At 56.3% G+C, this 23,089-nt stretch overlaps 8 protein-coding genes across 8 annotated transcripts; 4 read left to right on the forward strand and 4 right to left on the reverse strand.

The window, feature by feature from the left end:
• Window positions 1-893: 893 nt before the first annotated feature.
• Window positions 894-1,692, forward strand: PG998_002701 (uncharacterized protein; the record flags this gene model as incomplete). The annotated part of the gene is given in 2 exon segments (XM_066869519.1): window positions 894-1,334; window positions 1,348-1,692. 2 exon segments carry the CDS (start codon window positions 894-896, stop codon window positions 1,690-1,692), a joined length of 786 nt encoding a protein of 261 aa, XP_066737934.1.
• Window positions 1,693-2,477: 785 nt separating this feature from the next.
• Window positions 2,478-3,619, forward strand: PG998_002702 (uncharacterized protein; the record flags this gene model as incomplete). Its single annotated transcript, XM_066869520.1, has 5 exons — window positions 2,478-2,540; window positions 2,691-3,070; window positions 3,154-3,310; window positions 3,375-3,443; window positions 3,527-3,619. 5 exons carry the CDS (start codon window positions 2,478-2,480, stop codon window positions 3,617-3,619), a joined length of 762 nt encoding a protein of 253 aa, XP_066737935.1.
• Window positions 3,620-4,100: 481 nt separating this feature from the next.
• Window positions 4,101-5,172, forward strand: PG998_002703 (uncharacterized protein; the record flags this gene model as incomplete). The annotated part of the gene is made up of 2 exons (XM_066869521.1): window positions 4,101-4,325; window positions 4,477-5,172. The coding sequence occupies 2 exons, from the start codon at window positions 4,101-4,103 to the stop codon at window positions 5,170-5,172; spliced, it is 921 nt and encodes a 306-aa protein (XP_066737936.1).
• A 579-nt stretch (window positions 5,173-5,751) lies between these two features.
• On the reverse strand, window positions 5,752-5,958 carry PG998_002704 (uncharacterized protein; the record flags this gene model as incomplete). The annotated part of the gene is made up of 1 exon (XM_066869522.1): window positions 5,752-5,958. One exon carries the CDS (start codon window positions 5,956-5,958, stop codon window positions 5,752-5,754), a length of 207 nt encoding a protein of 68 aa, XP_066737937.1.
• Window positions 5,959-9,954: 3,996 nt separating this feature from the next.
• PG998_002705 (ATP synthase protein 9) lies at window positions 9,955-10,866 on the reverse strand. Its single transcript, XM_066869523.1, has 3 exons — window positions 10,685-10,866; window positions 10,174-10,499; window positions 9,955-10,068 (listed from the first exon to the last, which is right to left on the reverse strand). The coding sequence occupies exons 1-3, from the start codon at window positions 10,797-10,799 to the stop codon at window positions 10,063-10,065; spliced, it is 447 nt and encodes a 148-aa protein (XP_066737938.1). The 5' UTR covers window positions 10,800-10,866; the 3' UTR covers window positions 9,955-10,062.
• Window positions 10,867-14,309: 3,443 nt separating this feature from the next.
• PG998_002706 (uncharacterized protein) lies at window positions 14,310-15,257 on the reverse strand (the record flags this gene model as incomplete). The annotated part of the gene is made up of 1 exon (XM_066869524.1): window positions 14,310-15,257. The coding sequence occupies one exon, from the start codon at window positions 15,255-15,257 to the stop codon at window positions 14,310-14,312; it is 948 nt and encodes a 315-aa protein (XP_066737939.1).
• Window positions 15,258-17,796: 2,539 nt separating this feature from the next.
• On the reverse strand, window positions 17,797-19,620 carry PG998_002707 (uncharacterized protein; the record flags this gene model as incomplete). Its single annotated transcript, XM_066869525.1, has 3 exons — window positions 17,797-17,996; window positions 18,160-18,564; window positions 18,615-19,620. The coding sequence occupies 3 exons, from the start codon at window positions 19,618-19,620 to the stop codon at window positions 17,797-17,799; spliced, it is 1,611 nt and encodes a 536-aa protein (XP_066737940.1).
• Window positions 19,621-21,034: 1,414 nt separating this feature from the next.
• Window positions 21,035-22,933, forward strand: PG998_002708 (PET112 family protein; the record flags this gene model as incomplete). The annotated part of the gene is made up of 1 exon (XM_066869526.1): window positions 21,035-22,933. The coding sequence occupies one exon, from the start codon at window positions 21,035-21,037 to the stop codon at window positions 22,931-22,933; it is 1,899 nt and encodes a 632-aa protein (XP_066737941.1).
• Window positions 22,934-23,089: the final 156 nt, after the last annotated feature.

Here is a 23,089-nt window from a genome sequence, read left to right on the forward strand (position 1 = left end):
GTAGTGGGCTCGTAACGGTCGACGTTCCCCACTGGCTGTCTCGTACGAATGTGAATGATCCATCACCATCACATCAGCGTTACTAAGGACATGATGCCCCCGTAGGCATCCATACAGAGCAGTAAAAGATTTCCAGTAAAACGCGGGTTTGGCGACATAATCGTACGTGGATGTGCAGTTGATGGGTATCGATCTGCGCAGCATATTCCCCCATCAGGTGCAAATTGCCGACAATACGATGGCCTAGGCCTCAGCAATGACCGTCGTCACTTGGGGTTGCTGCATTCCCTTCTCCCCTTCTCCCCTTCTTCATCTCTGCCTTATCCAGTCTGCGAAGTCCTGGGCCGGTCGTCGCCCGACCAAGTGGTTAGGGTCCCTACGCGCGTGCAGGGTCTCCAAAAAAAGACGGCGTTACGTTGGAGAGGATGCTTCCTTATGTACATCATCGAGCATGGGTGACGGCTCGGCTCGGACAAGTGTGTGAAAGAGGGAAGGGCGGACCCGGCAAATACCGGTACGCTTCAATGTCACTTTTGGTTTCACCTTGGGGATCCTCATTACTGCTAGTAACCCTGGGCCGTCGTCTTGTCTGTCTGTTCGCCACCCACGATGCTATCCATTTCATCTCTCACATATATCTACATTTACATCGGTTCCTCGTAGGATTCCGCTGCTGGGTATCGCTTCTTTTCACGTACATATTAACTTCCTGATTATCTCATGATTTCGTCATTTAGACGGAAAACGACGACGACAACAACGGCGACCGCACACTCAGCTATTCGCGACTGATCTACTTACAACCCCCACTAAGGCCTTCGTCCCGCCCATCCACCACATCAACCCCGGGTAAAAGCAAAACCTTCTTTTTTTCTTTTTCCCTCCCGCCCAACATGCCGCCCATCGCAGTCGCCCTGGACGTCGATGAGTTCCAGGGCAAGAGCATGGTGCCGTGGTTCAGCTACCGCGTCAGCATGCCGCGGCGGCCGATGCCGGGGCTGGCGGACGAGGCGCGCCGCGCGCAGACGCCGCGGCTGGTGCTGCGGCCGTTCGTCGCGGCGGACCTGGACGCCTTCCACGAGCTGCGGTCGCGCCCCGAGACGCAGCGGCACTCGCTGACGCGGGGGCGGGCGTCGCGCGACCGGGAGGAGTCGCGGGCGCGCCTCGACGCGCTGCTCGCCGACGACGGCCAGCGCCACTGGTACGTCGGCGCCTTCCTCGCGGCGACGGGCGAGCTGGTCGGCGAGGCCGGGCTGCCCGACTGCGTGACGCTGGCGCGGTCGGGCTGGCCCGAGGCCGAGGTGCTGCTGAAGCCCGAGCACTGGCGGCAGGGGGTACGGGGCCGAGATCGTGCGGGGCTGGCTCGACTCGTGGTGGGCGCTGCCGCGCGAGATCCGCCGGCACCAGCTGTTCCCGCTGTCGACGGGCTGGATCGAGCCCGGGGAGGAGCTCGTAGACGGCGTCGGCTTCGGCTGGGAGGATACCAACGAGCCGGCCGCCGCCTTCTTCCCCGAGGTGCTGGGCCGCCGCACCGACGCCGTCTACGCCGAGGGCTTCTTCGAGGAGCTCGACCAGCGCGACGGGCGCGAGCAGCAGGTCCTCCGCTGGCGGTTCATCATCACGAACAACCCGCACGGCCTCGACGAGTACAGGGTGGCAGATACCCCGGAGGAGGCGGAAGAATCAGAATGAAAAGAATGAAGCGAGGAAAGTTGAGAGAAAGAGAGGAAATCACCCAGGCCGGTGCGTGAAAAGCAAGGAAACCCAATCAAGTACGGCTCACGAAGGATCAGGGAGAGCTCCGGATGTCTTATATCCAGGAAGCCGGGAGAGTGTGTTGTGATGCGATATAATAATGTGTAATGGGGAGAAATTGGCCAAACGATACCGTAAAGGCCCTGGTTTCTGGCAGCTTCCCTCTTGGACGCGGCCTATCCCATCCCCCTACTCTGCAAGTCTGCCTGGATGGCAGCGCCGCTTGGTGCGCCAGCGGAAGTGTTGACGACAGAGGCTGTGATAAGCTCACAGCTTCTGCATCAAGTCAGTTGAAAATGACGAACAGTGTCATACCACTTGGCGTCAATCAAATGTACAATGGAATACATGAACGCCACCGCCTTTCAAACCGTCGACGTGAAATTAAAATCAGTATTCGCTCAAGAGAAGTAAACACCAACAGTCCTCTTCATGGACTGCATGCCTAATGCGGCAGCTTCTCCAAACGGGAATGCGCATCCTGGTCATTCACCCGCCCACCGCGGGGACCGGGATGCCGGAAAGCCTTACAGCCCCGTGGGGTAAGCGAAGATCCCCCTGAGCGGTCTCTAGGTCCCTCCCCCACAATCCGGTCTACGGGCGAATATAATAGGCATGAGAAGCTTGGTGGAACGACATAGCCTAGTGGAGCTGGTCACTAGATCAAGGCACGGTCAGACTAGCCAGCACATATCCACACCAGCTTCCAGACATTGGCAGCCATGTCCGACAAGATCGCCGAGCTCGAAGCGCGGGTAGTAGCCGCCGAGCGACTGGCCCAGAGGGTGAGTGTTTCCATCCCCAACCCGCCGACGATGGCTTGACTATCGCATGCCTGAAGTACAAGCCATCAACGTCGTCATCATCGAGATGTCCTTCCCACCTTATGATTATTGGTTTTTTTGTCTAAGAATATTTCGGGCCCCTCCCCCCAGGCCTACGACCGAGGCGCGGTCGAGAACGTCTTCAGCCGGTACATGCACCTGCACAACGTGTTCGAGGACGAGCAGATCAAGCCGCTGTGGGTGGCGCGCGGCACGCCCGGGATCCGCGCCCAGTACACCAACGTGGGCGTCTACACCGACTACGACTCGGTCATGGCGTACCACACGGGGCGGCCGCGGCCCGCGGGCAAGCTCATCCTGCACCAGACGACGACGCCGGCCGTCGAGGTCGCCGCCGACGGCGCCACGGCCAAGGGCTTCTGGCTCATGGCCGGGCTCGAGTCGGGCCTGGCGGACCTGGGGAAGGTCGGCGGCGCCATGCCCGAGGACTTGTACGAGCCGCCGGAGAAGAATGTGCAGGGGAAGCGGGTGTAAGTCCCACACTCTTTCGGTCTTTCTTGAAGCGCTTACTACTCGTCGGAATCTCGACGCTGACTTCGAAGGGAGGGACTAGATGGGCTCACTGGGTGTGGTGCCAATACGCGCTCGACTTTCTCAAGCAGGACGGCGAGTGGAAGATCTGGCATTTCCGATGTCTCGAGGTCTCGCGTGCCCCTTTCAGCGAGAACTGGATCACCTTTGCCGACAAGAATCAAGTCGCGTTTGAAAAGGTACTTCTAGAGCTTTGAGAGTTCCCTGAACATGATGACAATTGGCTGACGTATATTTCTTTAGGATCTTGCGTACTTTGGCGACGACGGCAAAGCTGTCTTTATGCCGACGCCCGACAAGCCAGCCACCAAGGTTAGTTAATGTTCTACTGTTGTGATCTCATTTACACACGGCAGATGCAAGGGGCTTGACTAACACAGAAACCCGAAAACTAGAAAGCCGACATTTACGGCCCGAACCGAGTCCGCAAACTTGACGTGCCTCTTCCCGTCCCCTACAAGACGTTTAGCGAGACCGAGGAATATTGAGCTTGGTGGGCGCGATATGATCACGGAGATGGTTAGGGATTGCAACAATCGTCAGCAACAGTCAAAGTTCTGCAGGACCCATTCACCTCTTGAGTAGTATAGAGCACGTTGCCTGCTGGTGCGCAATATGCTGGAAAACCGTGTTATGCAGAACCCAAATTGAATCACCTGTCGAAATGGTGAAGACCAAGTCCATCACACTGAGAGTGTTCTTGTTTGGCAGACCTTGCCATCTGCAGGGACTCCGCAATAGCACTAAAATGACTAGAGGAAGACCCCTGGCCGACGAACGTCATTGCTGGGCCTCGGCCCAAATACCCGCCCCGGCATTTTAGCAACACTGTACATTGCATGCACTCAAAGTCACCACATCTTGCGAGAGCTTCGTATTTACCTAACTTGATACAGGGTCTGACGTTTATCATCTTTATTTTTGTAGCCGGCTCATCTACTTCGCGCTTTGCTGCGTACGTCTACCACCATGGTGGCCGACGCGAGCAACAGGACGTCCCCGCTGATCTCGCTCCTGGCCGGCGGCACCGCAGGGGGCGTGGAGGCCTTCTGCACGTATCCGTTCGAATTCGCCAAGACGCGCGTGCAATTGTACGGTCATGGCGGTGTGAGGAACCCGTTTCGCGTCGTGGGCAACGTGATCAAGCAGGAAGGCTTGCCGGCACTCTACAAAGGCTGCTCGACCATGATCGTGGTACGTACCTGCACTTACACCCATCGACACGCACTTCGGAGCCCCTCACCGGAGGCGTCACGAGCCGTTATCGCCTAGAAGCAACCCCGTGCACACTCCTTTTTTCTTTTGGGAGATGCCCATGCGGTACACCGACTGACACGCCCGGCAGGGTTCCATAGGCAAAGACGCCGTCCGCTTCGTGGCCTTCGACGGCATCCGCAAGGTGTTCGAGGATCCCGAAACGCACACGCTGGGCCCCGCGCAGTCCATCGCGGCGGGCATGGCGACGGGCGTGGTGGCGTCGACGGCCGTCGTGACGCCGACGGAGCGCCTCAAGACGGCCCTCATCGACGACGCCCGGACGGCGCGCCGCTTCCGCTCGCCCTGGCACTGCGTGGCGTCGCTCGCCCGCGAGCACGGCGTCCGCCGCGCCCTCTACGCCGGCTACGTCACCACCACCCTCAAGCAGATCGGCACCACGGGCTTCCGGCTGGGGTCCTACAGCATCCTCAAGGACTGGGAGCGGCGGTCGCCCTGGTTCCGGGACCCCGGCGAGGGTCGCCGACGCCGACACGTGGTGGACGTCGACGGCCCGGTCATGAGTTTCGCCAACGGCGCCCTCGCGGGCACCGTCACGACCCTCGCCACGCAGCCCTTTGACACGGTCAAGACCAAGGTCCAGCAGGCCCGCGCCGTGGGCGGCACCCTCGACGCGGCGCGCGCCATCGTCGCCGAGGACGGCGTGTTCAGGGGGTTCTGGCGCGGCACCGTCATGCGCCTGGGGCGGACCGTCATGGCCGGCGGCATCCTGTTCACGACGAATGAGCAGGCGGTCAAGGTGCTGAGGCTGATGCTGGGGCAATGATGATCGGGTTGATGCCCCCCATCCCGTTGATTTGTACAGCGATAGACCACGAATCGTGGATAGATTTGATGAATATGACAGGCATGGTTAATGAGGAAGTTACATCTTCAATGCCTCGGGGATCCGTCGGCTTCCATAGGTGTGAGACCCTGTTCGCCTTAAGCCGCACATATGGCCAACCCATTATCGGGGAATTGCTGGCCTCTGATCTCTCGGAGCTGGTATCGTGGTTGATCTCGCAACCGTCGGACTTCGTCAAAATTGGCGGCCTTCTCAACCCTCCATCCCACGTAGTCCCTAAGCTCTGGTCAACAACTTTTGGGGTCTCCTTTTCTCAAGACCATCGCTCCGGTGAGCATCGACGAGGACATCGTGTCCGCGGGAAGATGCTGCATTGTCAGGGTTTGGACCACTCTGCATCTTGCTCGAAAATAGTACAACAAGTAATCCTGCTTTCGCAGAGACCAAACCGAGGAGTAAATAAAGCCCGAGTGGCTATCTATAACGACAGTGAACCAGAAGGCTTTTGCCCTTTTGATGGGGAAAGGGGGCGGGGCCATGACAGCAGACGAGATTATTCTACGTCGCCTGGGTCTTTCCGCCACGAGCAAGCTGGCCAAACGTGACAGCTTCGTGTTGAGCTGACAACATGACAAAGAATCGGGCGTCGATGACGAGAAACATGGGCATAGCCTCGCGAAGTGTTCGCATGCACTTGCTGGAACTGCCGATCTCCCGGCGCGGTCTGTAGTCGATCTCTGCAAAGGAAAAAAACCTCACCGCCATCCCCGCAACACTATCGACCCTGGATCCTCCTTAGGTACAGTAGCATCCCCCAGGAAAGTATGCTCAGGCCCAGTCCTCACAAGGAGGCAGTTTTCCAATGTGATGTTTACTGCTAGGTTGGCAAGACATCTGCACCATGCGTATTCAAGTAATCAATGGCAGCAAAACAGCGGGCTTCTGTTACCTTGGTCTTCCCAATCGCTCACAAGATATATCGACCATTATCTGGATTCCCACTCTGGCTGGACGCAGTACCAACGAGACCATTGCTGAGAGTTGTAGTAATGGTTGGGCGAAGGGCATTTGGTTTCGAGAACTTTTGAGGCAATATCTAAACGTTTCCCCAGAGTTCGAATTGGACACGTGAACGGTAATGCCGTCAATATGCGGTATGGTGTTTATCCTCCACAACGTGGCATATGTAGGTGGCCAACAAAGAACCATCTTAATTGGATGTCGGCTGATCCGTGTAGGCAGACTCGTCCCTGTCGTGCCACAAAGGATCGCGCTACCCCGCGGGCCCGAAGACTAGCCAGCCAAGTCCGTACCATCCAAGCGAGCAGACGAATGCCCGGACGAAGGAAGCGTAATAGATATGTACCTACCGCCTTCTTTGCTCTCGGGGAACAATTTCCCATTTCGATTTTGGAACAGCCCTCCAGTTCAATCCCCTCCTGTCGTGCGTTGATTCGCATTGAGTGGTTTCAGGTCTGCCGCACACGGTGGTGTGTTGCGTTGCTGGAGAGCCTTGAGCACACGACCACCGCTGTGGCTATGGGCGAAGGGCGAGTTGAATTGCCGTGTACATGGGCGGGCATGTAGGGGTAACTATGGGGCCCTACTGGGTTTTTAGTGGACGGGGCGCCCGGATCGCAGACTTAGTGGAATCTGGGGTCCGGGGGAGGAGCCCAGGCCTGGGCCACTCAGATCGCACGCATTCGCCCTCTTGCAGATTGGGTGAGATGAGATGGCATGGTTTGTCAGATGATGCGTGAGGGGAAGTTGGCAAAGCAGCATAAGGCATGTAGCAGCGACACAATATGTACGGTAGAGCAAGGCAAGGGGGCCACACACACCCCCTTCGGCTCAGGTGCAGCATGGATTGTACAGACGAAAGGAGCGAGAGAGCAAGAAGCCAAGGCACACAGGCAGGCAGGACGGTGGGAGGAGTAACCAGTGAGTCGCAGTAATACGTAGCAGGGCGCGCCTGCGTGCATAATGGATGGTAACATGGCCACCACGGTTCGCCCGTTTAATAATCCCAACGTGTTCCGACCTCCAAATCCTGACTCTGTTTCCCCTCTCTCTCTTCCTCTCTTCTCTTTCTCTTTCTCTCGCTCTGCTTGTTCGTCTTTTTGAATATCGCCAATTGTGCATCAATTGTTCTCGGAAAAGAGAGTCCCTCTGCGACCAAGCAAATTGGGAGGAGGCTTGAAGTTAGCGACGCCGCTTGTTGACGCCTTCCCAACTTTATGGATGGATCGAGCCTATGGAACGCCCAGCAAGCATCAATCTAAACTCCGAGGAACCTTTTCGACCGGACATCTGCGTGAGAGACAGACAGCATTTCTGTTTCCCCTCGCACTCTCGATCGTTGTGCATGGTGCATGCACAACAGGCATCAATTCCATACTCTCGTCCCCAGGCTTCGAGGACCACTTGAGAGCGTCGTTTGAGAATGACAGGCAGCGAGTTTCCACGGCCCCCAAATGAGGGGAACAGTTGACAGACAGACGCCCGTCTGCTCCCTGGCAATTGGCACCAAGAGCGACTCATTCGGCCTTTCGGGCACGGGGCACACAGTGGACGTGAGGGATGGTGTCTCTCAACCCTCGTCAACCAGAAGTAGGATCGGATTTCCTAGATTCCGTTTGTCATGCGCGTGTCGGCGTCTCGAACCACTCATCGTTACCACCGTCTTCCATATCACTCATTTGCCATTTCTCGTCGCTGCTGCTAGGCAGTTGTTCGTTGCTGCCCTGGCTCGAAGGTGTATCCTGGATACAACGGTTTTGCTATGCGTGGTGTATATGCACTGATCCAAGTGGATGTATGGATGGGTTGACTGTTTCTCACTTGGGTTTTCGTTTCACTTGAAACCCTTTTCCGAGTAAACTTGTTCACTCTCACTCGAAGGTCAACGGCGCGCACTTGCAATCTGCCGTTCGTGCCAAGGGTGCGAAATGGCTAGAATCGTTTCACGATGTCATAGTGGTGGTGATGGTGTTGAAGGGAAGCCAGTGAGGTCTGACCGAAAGCATCTCTTTCATGTCGATTGCCTTTGTGTCTTTGTTCTTCGTCATGTTGCTGCTTGCTGGGCTTCGTTATTCGTTCTCGATGTCCGCGAGCGTGGGTGGGGCCGCCACCCGAATTGTCGAATGCCCGTTGCTATTTCCTTGCAATTCGCTCATCCAAGGTTTGACATTTTGTCAAGGGAAGTTGGGGCTCATAGTCCATCAGCCGAGTCCAAAAGGCGTTGTGGTTTCCTGGAACCGTCCAAGTTGACCTAGGGGACGGGAGGTCGAGATTCGTGTCCGATTTTGCAGTCGCAGTTGGAAAACAGCATGCACAGAAACACACACGAAGAGAGTGAGTGCCAGGGGCAGGGAAATCCAGCGAACTTAATAGTCCCGATTGCCGTGTGGATCAGCAAGAGTCATCGTGACCTGATCTCCCGCACGAGACCAACCCACCCAGATTCCTACCAGAAAGCGGGCCTACGCTACTTACATCTGACTTACATACGTTACATACCGTACGATTGGACTCCCTCGGCCATTCTTTTTAGGTCTGTCTCACAACAAGCAAGGAGAAAGAAGGAAGGAAGGACGAAGGTTCTCGCTATCATAAGATCGTCAGTCCACGGCGATGGACAAGTTACAGCAGACGAGAACCGATATCCACACGTTGCGATCCCCCGATACGTGATTGGGTTTGGATGGATGAACGCAGCCGGCGGAGCGGAGTTAAGTGGACCATCCATCGACTGAGAGCCAGCGACCTTGCGCCAGTGAGACTTTGCGGAGAGGGCAAAAGCAAAAACGAGAGACGATGGGAAGGGCGGCAAGGGGGAAGAGTGAGTGAGAAAAGCTCAGAGCACCAAACGAGCCAAGATGGCAGAGACAAGGCCCCAAAGCCGGGGAAAGTGGACATGGACATGGCGGCCATCCACACACAAGCGTGTGTGTGTGTGTGTGTGTGCATCGAAGACATCACCCGAAGAGACCATCCACAAACCCAGTGCCAGAACCCAGTGCATCCTAGCGGAAATCCAAGGTGTCGCTGGTGGTGCGTGCCTTGGATTTTCTGGGCTTGGGACTTCTCCAGAAGCCAGAAGACCGAGGATAACGAGACACTTGGGTGGGGCTCGTCGGGAAAAAATCAAAAAGCCCTCACCAAATCGGGTCCCCCCGTCTGTTCCGCCAGTGTGAGACACGGTGAGGAAGCCATCGTGAAGACGTAAGGGCCGTTGACATGTCAGTCGAAATGTCAATTGCATGTCATGGATTGGTCTGGAGCTCCAATTGGCATATGCAAGTGTTCCTGCGATGGTGTTGTTTGCCAATTGAAGTCAATTGAATCAGTCCCAAGCTCAATTCGAGTCAATTGGCCTGTGACCTCATGATTATCATTTTCTTATCAGCAGTGGTCGAAGTCATCACAATTGCACGTTCACGGCCATCGCGTCGCGTCAGATTCGAACAAAGAAAAGTGGTGAAATTGCTTGATCCGCATCCAAGAAGTCGAGGAGGGTGGGTGATTCAGGGAAAGATTGGTTGTATTTTACAGGTCCCGCAGATGACTTTTTGACAGAATATCCCCATCTCCAGCCACTTGTCTACAAATGATCTCAATGCTATGCAAGTCTACCCGCCGAAAAATGCCCTTTGTCTATTCCCCAGGACATATCTACCACTATTAGTCTATGCTGGTTGGTGTTCCCTTCAGTTGACACACGGCAAGCAAGCACGTATGCGGCCATGGGAAGGCGACATCATGTCGTCTACATGGGGCAGTAGTAGCAGCATTGCCTCAAGATCGCTCTTCACACGACGCTTATCAGACTCGTTGTGTGGGTCCAGCCTCCAAGATTGGAGAATGCGTTTAGGTCTGTTGGGGGGATGTTGGGTTAGCAATGGATTTGAGAGAATTCGTTCGAGATTGGGATATCCCGAATCGGCGGGGTCAGTCAATGGACGACAGGTGAGTACGTACGAACTTGGCCATGAGGGCAACCATGAGATCGAAAAGACCGATGGCCTCGACGAAGGCGAAACCCAGAATGGCGTAAGAGAAGAGCTGGCCACGGAGAGCAGGGTTGCGGGCGACGGAGTTAAGGAGGGCAGCGAAGACGAGACCGATACCGATACCAGCACCGGTCAGACCGATGGCGGCGGAACCCATACCCAAGTTCTTGGAGACCTCGACCATGGCCTGGGCGATCTCCGAAGAGTAGGCGCGGCGGGTCTGGAAAGCCTGGCGGGTGGTGGCGTTGACGATCTTAGAAGCCTGCTGGCGCTTGACGGTCTGGAAAGCGTTGCCTGTTCGGTCGGGAAAACAATCAGATGGTTAGCCAATTGGTCGACGGCGGACGGCACGGGGGCCATTGAGGCCATTGCCGATGGAAGCAGAGCTCTTTTCCCATTGCTCGAAGCTTGGGAGCCGAGTTGGCAATGGCAGTTCAATGGCATCGAGCTTCGCGGCGGGAATAAAAATTTTCACGTACTGGTCATGGTGCGCTTGGCGGCAGCGGCAGGGACCTGGACTCGCATGGCAGGCCGGGCGACCTTGGAGCCCATGGAGGAGGCGAGGCGGGAAGCAGCAACACGAACGGAGGCCATTGTGATGGATTTGGGTTGAGAGGAGATGGTGGTGGTGGTGATGCGGGATGGGTAGCTTGGAGATGGATAGGAAGGGAAGATTGGATCTGGAGACAAAGAGCTTCTTGACTGGTGTGGGAAGAAAGGAAAGGAAGGGGAGCTCCAGAAAGAACAGGTGGACGGAGGAACAGCTGAGCCGAAGGGGGGACCCAGTTAGCAGCTGGTGAGTTGAGTGAGTGTGTTAGGTGTGTGTGTGGGAGAGAGAGACAATCAGAGAGGTACTACTGCTTTTGCTTGCATTCAATGGGCGGGCTTCTGCTGTAGCGGTAGCGGGTAGTGGGAAAATCGGGGATCTCGCACTGGGCTGCTGCTTGACTGGGTGCCGGCTGGGCGAAGGGCGATGATCGGGCTGGCTGGCAAAAACGCAGAAGCAGAGGCTAAACCGGCCCCAAAAAGAGACATTATCATCTCGGCCTCCACAATCAACTCAGTAACGGGTGGACCGGGCCTCGATCCAAGCTTCCAACAAGCAGAAAATTTGCTTGAAGCTGCCCAAACAAGACAAGGCTGACAGAAATTTCGCTTGAGTCGTTACACACGAGGCAGGCCAAGGTCCTCGGGACAACCCGGGTCACACTTATTCAGAGCAGAGCAGAGCAGTAAGGCCTTGCCTTGGCTGTCGTGCAAATACATGATCTGTTTCCAACCCCGGATACCCCGAGTGTACACAACAATGTCACGGCCTTCGTGCATGACATGATGATTACCTCATCTGCCATCGCCCAGCCGAGAGAAAAGCGAAACAAGGACGAGAAGAAGTCAACAAGCTAGAGATAAATATCAATTGATGCGAGAGACTTCTACACGCCCATCTCGACTTGACTTGAGTTGCTGGGCTCGCCAGAATGAGCGATTTCCTGGGTTTCCTGGATGATGCAAGAGGGCATAAGGCCCGAGGGAGAAAGAGGTGAGACAGGGGGGCAAGCCAGTGACCCCCACTGGGCGGTACCCACTCGGGTCGACGAGCGTCAACATTTCGGGCACGTGGTGGAGATTTCCCAGCAAAGTCGGTGACGAGCCGAATTGCTATATAAGTAGGGGACGTGGCCTGCCATTTCGCCAGAGGTTTCGCTCTGCCGGGCGAAGCAGGAAGGCGATGACGAGACGCTGGGCTTTCGCTTGAAAACTCCCAGTCCGTACGGACGATTGCGAGATGCCATTCACTCACTACCGTACACCACAATGGAAGGGGACCCGAGATGTCGTCGACCTCACATCGAATTCCTACCTACGTCGACCGTTTCCACCCGGTTTCGAAACTTTGCGGGATAGACCATGCCCGCGAAAGTGCGAAAGCCGTTGCATACCAGCCATGAGGGAATAAGAGAGAGATACCGCTGAAGGACTGCAACGTCGGGACGGTCGAGAGCGATGCCATCGATTCATTTTTCGTCGAGATAAGGACCAGGAACTGAACCCAGCAAATGAGCTCGCTCTGCTGACATGGGGGGCGCACCCGATGCCGAAGAGTTTTCGGCCAGTCAAACCCCATGAATCATGACGGCACTGCTGCCATGCAGGGTTGGAGCATCCCAATCTGTGCTGGCACAACGCCAAGGGGGCAACCTGCATGCCATGCAGCGTGCAGGCGGTCAGAGCCTCAAAACAGCCGCTCTTTCGGGTAGCCGGGTGAAGTGAAGATTTGGTCAAGGTGAAGTATGCGCATTTGCAGTCGTGACGGGATTTTCACCGCAAACTTGGCGAGCGCGAATGCGGATTCCACGACATGCGATATCACATATGACATTTTGGGCGTAAACTTTTCCTTGGCATGCTCAGCATTGCCAGTACGAGACATGGTAATCTAATGCTGCATTGCTTTTCTGGCCGGGGATTGCTGGGTGGCTGACGGCGAAAATTTGGACAAACTTTTTGTGAGGTCGCTCTGTATTTCGAGACCTGAGGTGGTACGTGCACTACTGCTTTCTTGCCAGTCGCGGCTGAAATCGGGTCGGTGGTTGCAAGGCTTGCTTACCCGAGATTTGGTTTGCATCGTTCCGCCGTCTTGGTTCTTGTGATGAGAAAGTTGTACGAAAAATGACCGGCTCCTTTGCTTGGCTACATGTCAGCAATCTATCTTGAATCGCCTTATCTTCTCAATCCTAATGCATAGCAGAGCAAGCAAGTACCGCCTTTGGATTTCCTGTCTCGATACACTGTGTTGAAGTAAGCTTGGATCGGGAGCTACCCCTGCAAGTTGGGCTTCTCGAAATGCGGGAAGCTGCCCTGGAGCTAGCTAGGCTCTTAAGGCTGGCTGACTGCTGGGCACGACAGAAACGAAATAGCCATCACTGTCGACTCAAAGCCAAACCTGCCTCTGCCGCAGATTCGAACAGCTTCCGACAACGGTCCGCTCATCCAAGCGTGACCAGGCATTTCTGCTCTCGAACAACGATGCGCCGCATTTCGACGTGCAACGAGTCGACCATGCCAGGCCCAACCCTTTCCGACCCGTCGTGACCTACATACCATCTACCACCGCGGTGCCAATTGCTTTGGCACACCCGGACAAAAGACAACTCGAGACGACCAACATGTGCGCTTCGCCCTGAAAACGATACCGAGGGCATTCGAATACACGGATCGGGACGGTGCGGCTTAGCCCATCTACAAGAGATCGGATGTCGAGCCTTGCAGACTTTCCTGGACAATCACATGCATGTGTCATTTGGTAGAGCCCTGCCAAGCCAGGCACCAGGTAGGTGTAGAATAGAGAGTGGCAAACCGGCTCGAGTCAGGAATGCCTTCGGCCGGGCCGAGAGCGCACGTCGATGACTTGAACCATGCTTGTCTTTGCTTGCGCTGTAGACCTCATTGATGATCGTAAAGAGATGCGTAGTCTTTGTCTCTCAACCATTGTTGCTTCGTTTCCTTTTCCGGGGCGAGTATTCGTTCCGAGCGAGCGGGTGTTTTCGGCATGTACGGGATGGATCTCGGCCATCAATCTTTGCCTGATGATGTATGCCACTTTCTAGGTCTACCACCTTACTAACAGGTACGATCAGTGACTTGGGGAAGGCAGTGTGCTTTCGAGCTCACTACAACCTTGGCAAAATAGATACTTCGCCTTACAGATCGCAGTTTGCAGTTAAGGGGACGAGAGCCCCTTCCGCGCCGTTTGTATGATCAAGGCGGAAGTTCGCAAGCTCTTCCCTTACCCGGTCGACCCTGATCCGTCTTAAGCCAGTATTAGGAGTCACTACCGTTTTCCCTCGAGCAGCGTCTACATTCCATACATAGGACCGACGGTGATCCTCTTGGAAGAGGCCGGCCGGCAGCAGGATCCGATAACACAGCAACAACAGCTTTTTTTTTTTGTATTCATTCACTTATTTACTTATGCAGCTTCTCAGGCTCATAAAACTTTCATCATTTTTTACATCTTTTTCTTCGAAACAGGTGCCAGCTAGATACGCTTATGGCTGGAAACAAAGAAACACTAAACCAACTCCTAGAACTAGTATGGTTTTATCAACACTCTTTATAACTGTCCGGCTTCATCACCGGAAAATCCCTGGTCGGTCCACGAACTGTACGAACCGTCCGAACCGTCCGCCTCGTCATCCCCGTCATCCCCTTCGGAGGGGTCCGGGGAGGGGTTTCCGCCGGAGGAGTTGGCACGTGGGGCACCGGCGAGACGTCACAAAAGCACAGTTCGCCAGTCTTTTGGAAGAAATCCTGGCCGTAGTCCACGGTGAGCTCCTCGCCGGCGGCGATGTCGCGCAGCGCCCGGAAGGCGACGATGCGGCGGCCGCCGACGACGATGGACTCGGCGACGAGGTTGGCGCGGCAATGGTGGTTGATGAAGCGCGTCTCGTTGCCCCACTTCTCGGCGTCGATGTTGAAGTGGTCGTTGCAGTTGTAGACGTAGTTGCTGTCGGCGGCGTCGTTGAGGGCGTCGTCGGGCCCCTCGAGCGGCACGAGCTCGCCGACGTACTCGCCGACGTGCTGGCCCGCCGACAGGCCCTCGGGCAGGTGCTCCCGCAGGAACAGGCCCTGGCCCGGGATCCGGCTCTCGGGCGGCATGGTGCGCACCTCGCACAGGTTCTGGAGCCGCCCCATGGCGCCGTCGGCCTCGTACCACCGGTTCAGGCACGCCTGGCCGCAGATGGGGCCCTCCGGGTTCCGCCCGCATACGATGCACTCCATCTGCTCCGTGCCGTAGTCGAGGACGGCGTTGAGGACTTGGGGTCGCGTGTACCCGTTGGCGTTGGTGAAGTACCTCTGGAAGTGCTGGAGCCTCGCTGCCTCGTGGTAGGGGGCGCGCATCGGGTTCTCTCGTAGCATCTTCCTCCAGGTCGGCTTGTTGACGCGATACTCACTGGTCCGCCATGCTGGGAGCGCGACCACTGTGCCGAAGTTGTTGCGGAATCTCGCTCTGGTCTGTTCGTCACCTGGGAAGCTACAGGTTGGCGCCATCGTGAAGTAAGAATGGCTAGAATTTGGGTAAAAGCTGCGACTTACAGACTCTTTTATCTCTTCTTTTGGGTATCTGCTGGAAGGATAGGTATGCGGTCAAATGCTAACTTGAAGCTGCGTGGCCAGAAGATTGTCCAGACCCTAGACGACGGTCCCCTAAGGATTTTTATATCCGTTGGTTCACCTTGAACATTCAAGCTGATGTGCCAAGTCCTCTGATGACCACAAAGGAAATCTCAGCGGTTGTTACCCATTGTTGAGAATCAATGTCTTTCACTTTCGCGGGACGGCACTCTCCCTAACAATTGTAACCTCTCGAGAGGCCAGCTATTGTTTTATGTCCTTTGTGACCACTGATTACAATGTCATTGTTACTTTGCACTCGTAAAAACGCTGTTGCCAGGATCGGGTAGAGTGTCGAGCAATACTCAGCCAAGTGAACCTATGTACCCTATTGTATGATTCGAGTGCTGCCCAAGTTGGGACTGTAGGGATGAATGCATAGTGTATTCCACCTTACCGTTTTCAAGATCCTGACGTACTGGCCCCTAAAGGGAGTCAGATCTGACAGACCTCCGACAAGTACGCACTACCTTCCCCTTTTGACAGCACTCATGAACCCCCCCGTCGCATAGTATAGCAAAGGTAACCATTCTACTGCACAGAAGATTTCCCATTATGGTCAATTAGCCCGGGTCATTAACGAAGGCCAAGCGCATGGGACCGTATAATGGTGCATTTATGCAGCACGCCCTCGACGTTTCCATCTACCCTCCATTCCACGACTTCCTCGATCGCACGATAGCACTAGGCCTTCCAATATTCGTGATATTGAAGTCGCATTTCGAGAGCTATATGAATCATTCTCGCCATTGGCACCTGGCTCAACAGACGACTTCGAAAGGTTCATGCTCCTGAAACCTTACAAGACGATCTACTCGTAGAGGTTCTTGATGGCTTCCATGGCCTCAGCCAAGAGCACCTGTAGTCAGAACTTAGTAGAATCTCGAGCATATAAATTGGTGATATGTACCCGCTGACATCATTGTCATCTGCCTGCGTCCGGCTCGACTTTACAGGATCGCCTCGTTGTCCAGGTCCGGACTTGGGCTGATACCAAAGAGATCCACAAGCGATGACTAAATCACCGTCATTCTAAATCATAGAAGAACCGCCAGGAGCTCTCTCTCGGCTATCGTCGAATGCGCATTTTATCCTTTGCGTACTTGAGGGGATGACCTCGTCCCCATCAGGCCGTCTGCTGGTTGATTTTGGTCATCTTAGACTATGCCCATTCCTCTCATTTCTTATCCTCGCTCATCCCGTCTACCTTGTAGCGGTTGAGTGTATGGCGCATGGTATGCCACCTATTATCCCGCGTCTTTATTACATCGGCTCTGTACCAATTAGGTGAACTGGAATAGATAGTATATCGCATATTTCATAATTTATTAAAAAGCCACTGTGGTCGTCTTATCTGCTCAGCGATTTCTTAGGTTATCTTCAATCGCAGGATGGGATATCTGTAGCTTAGCTGAACCCCTTCAAGCTTAAACGACATGTCTCTACTGAGATGCCACACCGCCATCGAATCCTAAGTGAACCTGTTACCACAAGTTGCGAACCTAATCTATAGAAAACCATTGACTACATCTTCCGTGAACCTAAAACTAGAGTGAATCGTTATTCTTCTGTATAACGAATACAACCTATCCTTCAGATTCCGTAGATGGACGGAACCCCAGAAACAAAATCACAGCCCCCATCGTCGCCGTCATCCAATTCCTCAGGAAGCCCACCCCGACCAGTCAAGTCAGGAGAGGGACCACTACAGGAACATAACAAGACTCCTGCCTCATCTCCGGGAATTAGAGCCTGGTAGATGTATCGGAGTCACAGGTAAGGACGAGGGCGTGCCAATTCACCTATTAAAAGGAGCCAAGTGGTGGCGGTCCGGACTTGCAGAAAACAACCAAATAGGAACTACACAATCCAATTCATTAGCACCGGAGAGGAATCCATTAACTCCAGCCCAAGCTCTACAGCGGTTCGAAGAGCAATCGAGGACAGCAAGCCTGAAGAGCTGCCGTAGGTGTGGCATCCATGGTGTGTAGTGGCTATAGTGGTGGTGGCAACGAGGGAAATGTTGGTTGTTATAATTTGCTAAGTATTACATATATTCTGAATTGTTTTCTTCCTTATCCTTTTATTGAGATAAGCATGTTCTGAATGCTTTCTTTATTCATTTACACGAGAATTGCCAGAATCACCAAGCGATCTCCACCAATATCTTCCAATCACCGATCCATCGTCCTGTTCGGAGATCTGTCTCTACTGACACGCTCGGCAGGATGCCGCCTTCTTTATTCCCCATCTTCCTCTCCTTCTTGGTTTGCTCGTCTCCAACCTCCACGCTTCGATTGTGTCAACTTCTCGTATGGAAATCTTAACTGATCTGCTAAACGTTTTATAACGATCCCTCGGGGCTCATGCGCCTAATATCGCTGAGCCTTTATCCCAGTGAATGCATTCTTTCCCTTCACCGGTATATACCAGCCACAACCGCCATGGCCATTCCGTAGAGCCCAGCGCATATGTAGAAGTCCCGTGTTGCGTGCACCCCTATGACCCTCTCGTGTATCAATCCCCATAACACTCCCACGGACACCAGTAGAACTACCGTCATGCGACCAAAGTAACCTAGAACATGCGTCTCAATGTTAGCTCTCCTGCGTTCATCTGACGGAAAGCAGTGTCTGGTCTCTCAAAACTCTCTCACCAGGCTAGCCCCGCCGAAAAGAATACCGCCTAATGATTTATCATCTCAAAGCGCGGATACGCAGAAAGACCCCGCAAGAAGAAGGGGTAAGGCTGAGGGTAAAACTCAAGGAGCTAGGCTTACCGGGAACGATACCAAACGCCATAATGGGCGCAATAACAGCCACCGCCATGGCGAGGCTGAGCGATATGACGGGCGCATCGTCGTCCTCCCCGCCCTCGTCACCTTCTTCATCATAAGTGGACCCCTCGTAGGAATCTTCCCGCAGAGATGAGCGCGACACAGGTGAGTACTGGCGCCGCGGGACGTGCAGTCGTCGTGCTCCGTCCACATGGTGCTGCAGATACCCGCCGTTAGCCGCCTCGTCCTCGTCGGCCAAGCAGACGAGGTCGTCCGTCGCGTCCAGGAAGCGCGTCTCGTGCTCGTCAATCGGGGCGTGCGCCGCGAGGTAGCCCTGGTACTCGCGGACGTCGGCCAGGGCGGGCTTGGGCATCTTCCGTGTCGTCTGGAAGGAGCCTAGCACGTGATCTGCATTGTTTAGTTAGATAGAACAAAAGGCTGTGGGTCGCTATACGTACTGTACTGCTCCAGCTTGAACCCGATCTTCCCGAGTATGTCGGTCTTGTGCCACTGCAGCTCCCCCGCCGTCTGCGAGTCGGCGCGTCGCGACGCGGGCAGGATGCCGTTCTGCAGCCGGCGGTTCTGCGTGTCGGCCGCGTCGAGGCGGTGCAGCTGCTCCTCGAGCTCGCAGAGCTCGTCCTGCAGGTGCAGCAGGAGCCGGTGGTTCAGCGGCTCGAAGCGCCGATAGATGGGCTTGAGCGGCAGGTCCGCCGGCTCGGCGGCCGCGCCCGACGACGTAGATGGCGCGGCGCTGAGGCGCGACGCCAGCAGCTCGTAGCCGCTCAGGGGCAGCTTCTCCGCCCGCGGCAGGTGCTTGGCGTGGTGGTGGTGCCCGAACTTGGACGCCCGCGGCGTCAGCAGGCTCGGCGACACGTGCGGCAGGTTCGCGTTGCCGCGCGGCATCTCGGGCGTGCCGTAGCTCATCTGCCGCCTCGGTCGGGACGACGAGGACGGCGCCCCCACGGTCCGGCCCTGCTTGGGCGTCTTGGGACTGACCTCCGGGCTCGTGTGGTGGTCCGTGTCGTTGTCGTCCCCGTTGCCGCCACTGGCACTGCTCCGGATGCTCGACGTGCTGCTGCCCACCGACGACACCGTCGAGCGCCGCCCTCGTGGCGGGTCGTCCTCGGCGTTGAGGTGGTGGTGGCTGCTGAAAGGCAGCGCGTCCGTGTCCTCTACGAGGAACCGCAACGCCTCCGGCCGGGATGCGGGCGCTTTCTTGCTGGGCCGCTCATTGGGCGACGGGATGGTGGGACTGTCTCTTCGCGCGAAGGAAGCCTGGGTGACGGTGGAGTTGCTCCCGCTCGAGTCGCTGCTCTCGTCGGTGGCGTTGCTCAGGTCCGACAGGCTCTTCCGAGCCTTGGTTTGGGCTACGCTGTTCTCCAGCGGCATGGGCAAAGCGAGTTCCAGGCGCCGGTCCCAGGCGCGAGCCTCCTCCCTCGCCGAGCTGAAGTCGCTTGAATCCATGATGAAGGCGTTTAAAACGCAGACTTTGCCTGCTTGCACAGACCCCTTTTTGTTGGGATCACTGTCGGATAATCTTTGTGTATTAGTAGTAGTAGATTTGCGTGCTGACGAAGAGTTCCAGTCTGCCGATTTGATGCGTCGCGTATTAGATGGTTCACAGCCATCAGTAGCTGCGGTGGAAGTAGTGTAGCGACGTGTCGTCGCCAAAAGAGAACCGAGGCGCCTGCGCACAGTCTCGTCGAGGTGGTTAGAAACTAAGGTGGCGGAAGCCTTGTGTCTCGGAGCCGGCATCCGAACCTTTCCAGACGACGGGAGGGTATCTTTCTCGGGCGTGGGCGGTGGTGGGAGGGATCCTCCTTTTAGTCCTTGGACCCCCAGATCGGTTGAGACAAGTCTGTGTCCGTGTAAGGCTGGTAGAGACATTGAGTTGGGGTGTTTGTAAGATATTCAAGAGGTAAATTGGAGCGTACCTGCTGTGTTCGAATCTGCTCCCCTTCAATGTTTGTAAACAAAAAGGTAATCTCGTGAATTAAGATGATGGAAGATGAGTAGAAACGACTCTGGGAGAAGACACTGAAAAGACGAATTACGAATGAGACGAACGACTCGATCGCACGAGATCCTTGCGACACAAATGCAAGATAAGTATGTCAAGTTGATCCAGGACTACGACGCTCATCGGCGGATAGCAGCGATGCCATGTGACGCAGACCGGTAACACTGAGAGATCCCCATGGTTGAGTTTCGACTACCGACGACGAAGGTCATGGGTGAGCCTTGAAGACGGATGTTGGGGGAAAAGTATTGGAATCTGGAATGCTGCGCGGGTATGCCAATACGAGTGTCGCATGCCGCCTGGCAGGATGGGATGACATATGTTGGAGAGAGGCAACCAGCAACCAGCAACCTTGCTTGCACACACCCACACACCCACAGACACACACACCTCGACTAAGTAATGGGCCATGTGTCAGCGCGGGTTGGTGGTGTTTCAGATGCGCCCAGGCTAGGGAAACTTTGGACAATCCCTCTTCGCTCTGTCACGAGGCCTTGCAATTGATATCTGTCCACAAGCATGCATCCTGGTTGGTGAGAAGTTGGATGTTGAGTGTGTATATGATCCTCCACGGCCACCACGTCCAAATCGCTTTCACCCGGCCACTTGGTTCAGCACCTTGTTCAGTGGGCCATGCGCCTAAAATTAGCAGGTGCCTCTTAGAAGCCCCTCCCTGGCAGAGTCCCATTAGTGGGGGGTGCGATAGCTGCAATTTTCCGGAACTAAACACCTGGAACTCCGAGGCTCCTCCAATCCAATCCAATCCAATCCAACCCGATCCCATGTCACGTCACCTCGCCGGCGCTGGCCTTGATTTGAGCGGCAATTGATTTCGACTCGAGTCTTCGGCCTCCCACCATGTCCCGTGTGCCGACTGCTGCCCTCAGCAAGTATCTGCTGCAGGGCCAGGTCTCGCGACAAGGCTGCTTGCGCCTCACCCGCTCCCACCTATCCGCCCGAGCTCTGGCGCTGCGACCAGCCATTGTCTCCCACTGCCGAAGTCTGCACACCCAACAAGCAGCCCCCGAAGCCTCTTTGCCGTCGAGCCCTGCCCCTCCTCCCAGCCACGTGCCGTTGCGGAAGCAGCTGAAGGACGAGGCCAAGAAAGCAAAGGCCGCCGCCGGCGGCAAAAAGAAGAAGAATGCCAGCAACCAGGTCGTGCCCGGCTGGGAGCTGACGGTCGGCATCGAGATCCACGCCCAGCTCAACACGGCCAAGAAGCTCTTCTCCGAAGCCACGACCTCCTTCAACGACGAGTCCAACAGCCACGTCGCCTACTTCGACCTCGCCACCCCGGGCAGCCAGCCCCATTTCCAGAAGGAGACCCTCATCCCCGCCCTCCGCGCTGCCCTCGCCCTCAACTGCGACGTCCAGCCCGTCAGCCGCTTCGACCGCAAACACTACTTCTACTGGGACCAGCCGGCGGGCTACCAGATCACCCAGTACTACGAGCCCTTTGCGCGGGAAGGGAGGGTTGTCCTGCAGCCCCGCGATGGCATTGCGGCCGAGGACGGCGACGGCATCGCCGTCCGCATCCAGCAGGTGCAGATGGAGCAAGACACGGCCAAGACCATGGCCCAGCCCGGCGAGACACACTGGATCGACTTCAACCGCACCGGCGTCCCGCTGATCGAGATCATCACACGCCCCGACATCCACCACCCCGCCACCGCGGCCGCCCTCGTGCGCAAGGTCCAGATCCTGCTGAGCGCCGTCGACGCCTGCGTCTCGGGCATGGAAGCGGGCGGCCTGCGCGCCGACGTCAACGTCTCGGTGCGGCGAACCGCCGACGGCCCGGACGCCCCGCTGGGCACGCGCACCGAGATCAAGAACCTGAGCAGCTTCAAGGCGGTCGAGGACGCCATCATCGCGGAGCGCGACCGGCAGATCGCCGTGCTGGAGGCCGGCGGCGCCGTCGAGGGCGAGACGCGCGGCTGGGCTATCGGCTCGACCGAGACGCGGCGCCTGCGCGGCAAGGAGGGCGAGGTCGACTACCGCTACATGCCCGACCCGGACCTGCTGCCCGTCGTCATCGGCGACGACCTCGTCTCGCACCTCCGCGACACCATGGGCCAGCTCCCCGACGCCGAGGTCGACGAGCTCGTCGACGTCTTTGGGCTGACGGCCAAGGACGCCCTGTCCCTCGTCGGTCTCGACGGCGGGGCCCGCGTCGAGTACTTCTGGCGCGTCGTGGAGGCGCTGCAGGCGAAGCTGGGCGGGGGCGCCGGCACCATCGCGGAGCACCCGGGCTGCTTCCAGCTGGCCGCCAACTGGATCCTGCACGAGCTGGGCCGGCTGACGTCGAACCCGCACGACGAGTCGGCGCAGGACCTCGGGCTCACGGCGGACGGACAGTGCCAGAGAGTACCCGTGGAATCCCTCGCCGACATCCTCGCGTTTTTGTACCAGCGCCGCATCACGGCCAAGGTGGCCAAGGAGCTGCTCTGGGTCGTCTACCGCGGCACCGTGCCGGCGCAGTACGCGAGCGTGGCCGACGCCGTCGAGACGGAGAGCATGTGGTTCCGCGAGCTGGCCGAGCACGAGTACGCCGCGCTCGCCGACCAGGCGGTCGAGGGCCAGGAGGGAATCGTGGCCCAGTTTGCCGGCTACAAAAAGTACCCCGAGGGCAAGCTAATGTTTTTGGTGGGACGCATGATCCGGCTCGGTGCCGAGGAGCGCATCGATCCCAAGAATGCGGAGAGCGTTATGCGCAGGCTGCTGGAGGAGAAGTACGTGCCGGGTTTGAAACGGGCATGAGTCTGCGGCTTGGGAAACTGTGTTGTATTCTAAATCAAGACCCCTAAAGAAAACTCGAAAAGAAGCATTTCGAAAGAAAATTCAAAAGATCACTACTTGTCATCCTGAGTCCATTTTCCGCGTCCCTGTGTCCCTCCCGATCCCAATAGCTTTCCC

The sequence above is a fragment of the Apiospora kogelbergensis genome, assembly GCF_038363985.1.
Source record: "Apiospora kogelbergensis strain CBS 113332 chromosome Unknown utg000001l_segment0_segment0, whole genome shotgun sequence".
Classification (NCBI taxonomy): domain Eukaryota; kingdom Fungi; phylum Ascomycota; class Sordariomycetes; order Amphisphaeriales; family Apiosporaceae; genus Apiospora; species Apiospora kogelbergensis.

Coding starts and splice junctions, on each gene's coding strand:
- PG998_002705 (XM_066869523.1), bottom strand. CDS start 10,799: ATGGCCTCCGTTCGTGTTGCTGCTTCCCGCCTCGCCTCCTCCATGGGC. Junction 10,500..10,684: donor CGCCAAGCGCACCATGACCA/GTACGTGAAAAT, acceptor CCGACCGAACAG/GCAACGCTTTCCAGACCGTC.